At 30.7% G+C, this 9303-nt stretch overlaps 1 protein-coding gene across 1 annotated transcript; it reads left to right on the top strand.

Moving 5' to 3' along the window:
* Positions 1–6205: 6205 nt before the first annotated feature.
* LOC107856014 (bidirectional sugar transporter SWEET10) lies at positions 6206–8641 on the top strand. Its single transcript, XM_016701014.2, has 6 exons — positions 6206–6377; positions 6729–6765; positions 6892–7102; positions 7221–7382; positions 7842–7961; positions 8055–8641. The coding sequence occupies exons 1-6, from the start codon at positions 6341–6343 to the stop codon at positions 8373–8375; spliced, it is 888 nt and encodes a 295-aa protein (XP_016556500.2). The 5' UTR covers positions 6206–6340; the 3' UTR covers positions 8376–8641.
* Positions 8642–9303: the final 662 nt, after the last annotated feature.

The raw sequence follows: 9303 nt of genomic DNA, 5'->3' as shown, positions 1-9303 counted from the left end.
GAGTTTTATTGTTTGGTTTGACAGTATGATACTGTACTGTAACTAATAAATTTACTAAAATGCTCTTAATTATTATAAATGTTAAATTTACCAATATATAATTATTATTAAAATAAGTTTCTTCCTACTAATTTGCCATAAATTATGCCATGTAGATATATAATGTTAAATTCATGCATTTAAACTTTCAACTTGTTATTGGTGTCACGTAACAAATTTCATTTCTTTTTGGTATTTTGAAACGTGACACCAATGACAAGTTGAAAGTTTTAACGCATTTTTTGTGTATGCTATGGGTGTGTTCAGTACGAAATTCTAAAAAGTAATATTTTTCAAGAAAATAAATTATTTCTTACTTATTTTCTTGTATTTGTAACACAAGTAGAAAAATCTTTTCTAGAAATATTTGTATATATTTAACACAAAATAATAAAACCGAATATGATAAAGGGGGCCAGAGTAAGAAAAAAACTCCCTGAGTAAGAAAAAAATTCACTTTTTTTAAAAAAATATTTAGGGATGCGGGTAGTGGAGTAAAGGTAGAGGTAGGGGTAAGAAAAAAATTCTAATTTATTTTAAATATTAATTTAATTTTTGTGTGTGTGTTGGGGGGGAGGGAGGGCTTGCAGGGGGTGAAGTGATGTAAGAAAATTTTCTGTTCAAATATAAATTTGAAAAATAAAAAATAAAATGGAAGGGAGGGGGGAGGGGGGAGGGGAGGAGGAGGGTTAGTATTTGGTGGGTGGTCGGTTGGAGGTGAGCGTTGAGTAAGAACAAATTTTTGAAATATTTTAAAAAAATAAATTAAAAAGAATTGGGGTGGGGGTCTCGCTGAAACAACCTTTCTACTTCTTCGAAGGTAGTGGTATGGACTGCGTACCTCTTACCCTCCCCAGACCCCACTATGTGGGAATACACCAGGTTTGTTGTTAGGGTGGGGGTTTGGTAGGGGTGGGGTCGGGTCAAATTAGGGGTAGGGGGTAGGGCTGGTAGGGTGGGGTCCAGGGTAGGAGGTGGAGTTAAATAATATAAGGTGAAGGATAAAATGGGATTATAGAATATTAAGTAAGGGTATAAATGAAAAAAAAATAAGAGAACCATGGGATACCATCAAATTTGTGGTTACAAGAAATGGGGGTATTCATGGTTATCAAACCATGAGACTAAACCATACCATACCATATGTTTTAAGAAACAATCAAAACAAACATGGTTCTCTTAGTAACTATACCATATCATACTATGAAAAACCATCATCCAAACAGAGGGTTAGTATTCTAAGAAAATCCTATAAACTAGGTTTTTGAACTCTACTATTTTTTTAATTTTTTTTAAAAATTAAATCAACAAATATTTGTCATAATTGAACAATGTACTAAAGTCCGTAGTTTTAGGAATCATACGTGTATAGTTTATTTTTTTTTTTAAAGAAAAGAAGTCTATTTTGTTTTATATAAAAGGAATCAAAAGGCTACATAGTTGGAACCATGAACGTCTAAAAAAAATATCTAAAACTCCTACTTGTATGAGTTTTAGTTTATTTGGAGTTCATAAATAATTTATGGAAAAAAGTATGTATCTACTATATTTAGTTAATTTTTATTTTTTGAAGAAAAAAGTTTTGGACCTCTATAAATTAAGTATCCTTCCTTTCTACAATAATACAATGACATTTACAATAAATATATGGAGCAAAAATTATTTATTTTTGATCTTAGATTAGTTGTTCTTTATTGTTTGATTTGAAATTCTTTTACGTCATGAAATATATTTTTGTAATATTTGATTTACTTTGTAGGTGTAGTGATTTTTGTAGGTATCTTGAAGATGGATGATGAGAAAAGAAAAATATCAATGGATTTCTTTACAGTATAGTTTTTTGGCAACGAACGAAGCAACACATAACTTTCATTTAAGCTTATATATTATTGCATGAGTTTATTATTCAGTTTTAATAAACTTACATATAATGATTTTGGGTACTAGGTGATTAAGATTGCACACGTTTCACGAGTTTTGTTATGATATTGTGGTTTAGGTTAAACTTCAAATAGAAAAGAATAGTAAAAAGATTATAGCAGATTTAGGCGAAGGTGATGTAGAATCCGATTCTTAAATGAGCTCTACGATCAGTTGAAATTTTGTTGAGCAAGCATTGCCCGATTTGGTATGACTATGGGGTGATTGACGCGGCTAGAACGATTCTCTTACATAAATTTTGTTGTGCATCCTTTGGCGTCCAGACTAAAAACGCGGTAGCATTTCGCCTGCTTAATGTGTGTTTTACTGTTATTATCAGAGCACATATGAATTGCTCCATATGTCATACCGAATTTTTTAAAGAAAGTTTTTTTTTTTTTGTCGTTCTATAGCCTTGGTGATTTTTCTTAATTTAGTTGAAGTGGGTTTAATGCTTTTATATGATTTTGTATTTGTATGAATATATTAATTTCCTATTTAAGTGTTTTTCATTTTTAATAAAATCAACAAATTTGTTTATTAATCAAGACATATCTTTACAATATCAAAGCGATTTTATGTAATTGAACTCATTAAAATAAGATACACGTGTAAGACGCGTGCCCTAAACTAGTAAAATAAAATTGTATGTGAATAATTCTCTGATTAAAAAAAAAAAAAAAAAGCTAGCAACAATAATTCATTTAAACTTTAAAGTATGCTAAAAAGACTCTATTTGACGTAAATGGTTGTCCCATATATAGGCTTTTCTTTCCATGCTTCAGGTCTACCATAAAAGTACCAATAGTATTTAATTCCTGCCCACGACTACTTTTTCACTTTCTTTTTTGATTAAAATTTATAATTAGAGCAAAGAAAAGGAATAAAAAAGAGAGAATCTTTAGCGACATTTATACCACCCAAATGAAATGGTGTACAATTGAAGCAGTATTAAAAAACTACTACTACTACTTTAAATCACATTAAATATCAAATACATAGTGTAATTTTAATAAACTATATCTTCTATTTATAATATTTCTTAATGGATGTAAAATACGTTAAAGCGACATCTATTTCAAGATTACAAAAATACTAATCTAACGTAACTTATGTATAATTAGTATCAACTTCTCTGCAATGTCAAGTATCGACTAATTATACTTTTCATAAATTCAACCATAAGAAGATCTTAATTATCTTCTTTGTTTCATGGGGATTGACATATAACAAATTAAATTCAGAAGTGAAGTCATAATTTGAAATTTATGAATTTGAGATTTTATATTTTAAATTTACTAAATGTAAATTAATACTATGTAAATATTCAATTAGTTTGTAATATATAAATATAAAATTTGGATTAAAATTACTAGAGTCGTCGTTGAACTTGTAACCGAAATGGTAGCTCCAAATGCTAGACATACATTATACATACACTTTGGGAAATCAATAATTATACTTACTTTGGAATCATAAGAATACTAGGGATCTCAGTGGTTCTAAGTTAAACCTTTTCAGTCAACAACAACAATTGACAGAATTCTCAAACAAACATTTTGCCACTACTAATTCCTTTAAATTATTAAAATCTAGTGTTTCTCAATAGTCAAATATCGAATATCCCAGTTACAAAGATTCGAATAAACAAAGTGCAACATGAACTGGCTAGTTCCCTAGACTAATAATTTACACTTTCTCCAAACTTCATTAATTGATGGTCGAGTTGATTGAGCAGAAAATTAAATCTCTAAAATGCGGGGCCTTGGGTTAGGTATTGTTGGGTTCGAAATCGAGAGGGCGTCATGCGAAAGCTTAAAGTTTGCAAATAATAGGACGGTAATTCAGATGACAAAGAAAAATATACTAAAAATATATATATTAATATGGTTTGGCCAAACGACTTACATATTAAAAATAATATTGAAGAAACGTAAAATCTATTGGGAGAAATCTCCCCTAAACAAAGACTTTTTAATGACTACATTGTAGATGCTATTGTGTAATGGTATGAAAAGGGGGTCCAAAACCTTTCCTTCAAGAAAAAAGTTAGCCAAATACTAGTATTATAACCTGAGCCATTGGTTACCTTTTCCAAACATACAGGAAGCCACCCAATTTTTTATTCCCAATATCTCTTTTGACTTGACTAATGTCAAAAGGCTGAATATAATTATGCGTCCAAACTAAGCTTATACAAAATCTGTTTGTATTAGAATGTACTTAATCATTATACAAAGAAAGAGAATTTTTTGTACGCAATGATTGATCCGACTTAAAAGAAAAAACATAGTGAAAATTAGATTATTCATCGTTAAGACGATATATTCTTAACGAAAAATCTTTCAAGTGGTATCAAAATGTGTTATACTTTCAATCTTCCACCATTGAAACCCCACTAGAGTAAGTGAAATTCTATATGTACAATATGTATGGCAGTTTCAAAATTTTACAGAGTGAAATTTCAAGACAATATTGCTATGATATTGAACTAGAACACCAGTTAATTTCCTTGAAAACAATTAAAATACATGTGGAGGAGAGTGAATAAATACGAATGTATGTTTCATTTGCTTATCTGTCAGCTGTATCAGTAAAAAGGAAATGGACTGCAGCATTATGGATCCAACTGTAATTGAAAAGGCCCATTTGACTACTCCAAGCTCATGCAAACCACTTCAATTTTTTTTTTCTTTTTTAACTCCTTCCTAGGAGCGCCCACCTTTTTACTCTCATGATGACTACCGTAGGTTGAGAGTGAGGATGCTTACCATCCGAGCAATTCTAAAAATTGTTAATATAGCTATATATCGAAAAAAAGTTCTTTTTCTTAGAAGCTTAATTAGTAAAGTTACCGATTAGGGACCTATGAGTCCTTTCACTCAATACTTAAATATAAAACATTTCACTCGCAGTATTTGCTGCGAGTTCATTCAAACTTGATAGCACTAGCTCAAATTCAGTACGTATTTTTAAATAATACTAAATTAATATAAAATAGTATATTTTGATCGATACAATAACTTAATCGGATTGAGTAGAATCTTGATTATTGAAATTCTGGACCAGAATGTATTTAGTAGAATATCGATTATTGAAAATTTGGACCAGCATGTAATAATTGTCATGTAAAATTTGCTGCGACATGAAAATTGAGAATATAATCTCCAAGTTGTTAGATATATATACTTGGACATGAATTTAGACTTCAAATTGAATGGTAAACTTTAGTTAGCTCTCACTCATATAACCAACTACCTTATATTTAGTGATAAGGCCCGGACGACTGTTTACCGAAAACACAGGTCTCCACAAAATTGTAAGACCATGTATGGGGGTTGGCGCCTGCCGGTTTAGTGACCTGATGACAGGAGAACCTAATCTTCCTACGATCTTAGAATCAATCGGAGGCAAATGCTCCCAGAAGCATTCGGGATGGGTTTCACGTTCATTTTGTTGGCAGACACTATCCGTTTCAATCGGGGCTCTTGAAACACCGTTTTCTGTGTTTTCCGTCCATCTTGCATGTGTTAAGAAAATTCTTGCTGTGTGATGCTCGTGAAAAAGCTGAAAAAATAAAAAGCCTCCAGTGGACTGGAGAAAGTGGGTTGGGCTGGCCTCAACTTTGACAATTTGTATATATATCTCATCACCATCAATCTCTTATTGGGAAAAGCAGGCTGATCCATAACAACATTCAAATATAACCCAACAAGGAAATATATTTTAAGCCTGCCAGAACATTATTATAAGTTAAATAAAAAATACTACTATAGTGGATCCATGCCACTTGATGAATTAGATTCCTCCTCCACATGTATTATTGATGCTGACATGGCAATACACTATTGGTTCTCACCTCATCTTGAAGTTTCAAACTTTTAATTTACTGAATAAGGTCATAGCTATACTTTTAACTCATAGTATCAAACCCTACCAAAACTGTTATAGTCTGAGTTGTAAACCTTAAGCCCAATTGGATTGGTGGTTGACACATCAGAAAGGAAAAATATGGGGACCATTTTGGCCTTGAGTATTTTTTCCATTATATGAGCTGCTAAGAAGCTCTGTCCAAGGTAGAAAATAACCAAATTAGGTTAAATGGAGCATTAGGCCAAGGAAAGCAAGTTGAATTCCTGATAAATATCACTACTTTTTAACAACTGTAAAGGATAATAATAAAACAAAAAAGTGAAAAGGATTGTTATGTTAGATAGAATAGACCTTAGGTATTTGAATCTAGGCTTTTTTCAATCCTCTATATAAATGGCTCATTCCTTCATTGTTCGAAATGTGCTTGTAAGCTACACACAAAGCATTAGATATTTCACTAACTAAGAAGAGTTAGAGAAATTTTGTTTATTTGTTCTGTTTAGTAGAGATGGCGATTCACTTGGCTTTTATATTTGGCCTCCTAGGTAAAATAAACAATAAAGTATATATTTATTTACATATTATTGTGTTCTCACTTTGTTCATTTAACACTTACCCCTTTACCCGCCCAAATTATTTCAAAATATACTTACGATAGACTATATGAAAGACTCTTGCTGATATTACGCTAAACTATAAGATTTAGTAGTTCTATAAAGGCATTATTTCTTGTTTTATTTTCTCTTTTAGTGCTATTGCACCTGACTTCAATGGTTTCTTTAATGGAAATTATCCCCCTTCATTATCTTTTTCACTTAGAAACATTCGTATAAAAACACATTTCATAAACCTTGTGCTAGCACTAAGCTTGAATTTCCTTTTTTGATATATTGTAGGCAACATTGTCTCCTTCATGGTCTACCTTGCTCCAGTGTAAGTATTTCAGCCATGCAACACCAATGTTCTTTACTTTTTCTTGAAAAAAACTATAAAACAAAAATAAAGAGCAATGACTTAACGTGATGAATTGTTATAACGAGAAAATTTGGTTAATTGCAGGCCAACGTTTCTTAAAATTTACAAGAAGAAATCAACAGAAGGGTTCCAATCAGTTCCTTACGTGGTTGGGTTATTCAGTGCCATGCTTTGGATTTACTATGCATTTCTCAAACCTAACACAACTCTTCTCATCACAATTAACTCTGTTGGATGTTGCATTCAAACTTTCTACATATGTTTCTTCCTCTTCTATGCCACCAAAAAAGCCAAGGTACGTACTACAACATGTATTTTTTTTTTCTCAAAAAAAAAAAAAAAAAACACATTGTACACGTTCAAATGTTATTTAATTAACTATTGAACCTTTTTTTTTTTGTCACATGATGTAGATGGACACGATGAAGCTGCTTATTTCGATGAACGTCGTTGGAATGGGTCTAATTGTTTTGCTAACTCAATTTTTTGCAAAAGGCTCCAACCGTGCTCAAATTGTTGGATGGATTTGCCTTATATTTTCATTCTGCGTCTTCGTTGCACCTCTATGTGTTCTCGTAAGTATCTGAGCCAACTCATACGCACCTTGACTCTTTCATTTGAGTAGGGGCGGCTCAACCCTTTCGGAGAAAAGGCGGCCTCCTAAAGCCCCCAAAATTTGGGGGCCTCACTTTTTTTTTTAGTAATAATAAATTACGAATTTTAAAGAATACATTAAATAGTACTATTTATAAAGAAAAGAAACTTTTTATATAAAAAAAATTAGGAGTTTGATATAGTAAAAACTTTTTAATGCATTGACTATATTATTAATTAAAAAATAATTATTAAATACGATTATATAATTTTAAAAATAGACTTTATAAAAATAATTATTTTCAAAAAAAAACGTAAAGCTCCTTTTGATTTTTGTCTTAGGCCACAGATTTGCTTGAACCGCCCCTGCATTTGAGCTACTTTTATTTTTAGTTCTTTAGAAATTAATATGACTATTACTATTTTTGTCTTGAATGCAGAGAAAAGTTATAAAGACCAAAAGTGTGGAGTACATGCCATTTCTACTATCGTTCTTTCTCACATTAAGTGCCGTTATGTGGTTCTTCTATGGTCTACTAATCAAAGATTACAATATTGCTGTAAGTATAAAATATGACAAATTCACACCAAAAAAAAAAAAAAAAATTCTTAATAAATATTGTGTGCTAATGACTGTTTTTCTTTTGACATAGATACCAAACGTGCTGGGATTCACCCTTGGAGTTATTCAAATGGTGCTTTATTTGATTTACAAGAACGCAAAGAAGGTCGCGGTGACTGAAGAAGTAAAATTAGAAAATACAGAAACTGTTGTTGTTATTGAAGAACATAAAATTCCTGAAGAAAAACTGAAAGAGCAGATTATTGATGTTGTGAAGTTGAGTGCAATGGTGTGTTCAGAGATAATTCCAATAGTTACTGAGCTGAAGAATGAAATTGAGCTGCCTCAACTCAGTTTGATTATTACTGAAGACAAGATTATAAAGCCAAAGGGAACCATAGAGGCCTCTTAATGAAGACTTAACCTACTAATTAGTATTATAATGGCTTGTTTAATTAAGTGACATAATTGTCTAATTAATGTTATTTAATCATGGTGTGTACTTAATGTTGTCTAATTAGTCATAGGTCCTCATGAATTGTAATATTATAGCCAGGGGGGAAGCTAAGCTCTATTTGTGTGTGCCTAAGTTTGATTATGTCTCTATTATCTTTTGATTCTATTCTATTTATGTATCTAAATTCTAATTATTATTAATGAAATCTTTCTATTCCACTATACAATTGTGTAACCTTTTTTTCTATTCAGTGTCTAGCTTAGATCCTTAATTGCTTGTTCCTTTTTTCTTTTCCTTTTTAAACTTAAAAGTACTTAACAAGTACGATAAAATGAAAAATTATAAAGCTTTCTAATAACATGCAAGTAATTAATATTAGGCAGGTTTAATTTTCCTACCATAAACAGTGTGGCAAAATCAGTTTCTACTTTAATTTTGTCCGCTATGTAGCACTGAAGTAAATGGAAATGACAAATATATATATATATATATATATATATATATATATATATATATATATATATATATTATTTTACGTGTTTGGCCATGCAAAAGTGTCTATATCTCTCAAGATATTAAGTAAATTAAATTAAGAGATAATTACAGGTCAATATCTTTGAATATCTAATTTACAAATTAAATAGCCAATAAATTCTGTATTATTCAAATATAATATACATATGAATATATAAAAATATATATTTTTCAGTCATATTAATAAAAAAAGTTTGACCTGTATAGAAGTTCTCATTAATTAAAGGGGTTGGCCGGGTGGACAAAGAAAGGTCAAAACAAAAGGAAATTAAAAAAAAAAAAAATTCAAGAACAAAACATGATTTAAATATAACTCCAAAAAGACAGGAAAGTCCACTCGAGCAGCACA

The sequence above is a fragment of the Capsicum annuum genome, chromosome 3 (assembly GCF_002878395.1).
Source record: "Capsicum annuum cultivar UCD-10X-F1 chromosome 3, UCD10Xv1.1, whole genome shotgun sequence".
Classification (NCBI taxonomy): Eukaryota; Viridiplantae; Streptophyta; class Magnoliopsida; order Solanales; family Solanaceae; genus Capsicum; species Capsicum annuum.
The sequence above is the reverse complement of the archived record's forward strand: the minus strand, read 5'-3'. Positions and strand labels throughout refer to the sequence as shown.

Bases quoted from the DNA above. Each gene is read 5' to 3' on its own strand.
- LOC107856014 (XM_016701014.2), top strand. From the start codon at position 6,341: ATGGCGATTCACTTGGCTTTTATATTTGGCCTCCTAG. The intron at 7,383-7,841 runs GTAAGTATCTGA...TCTTGAATGCAG, and splicing joins TTGCACCTCTATGTGTTCTC to AGAAAAGTTATAAAGACCAA. The intron at 7,962-8,054 runs GTAAGTATAAAA...CTTTTGACATAG, and splicing joins TCAAAGATTACAATATTGCT to ATACCAAACGTGCTGGGATT.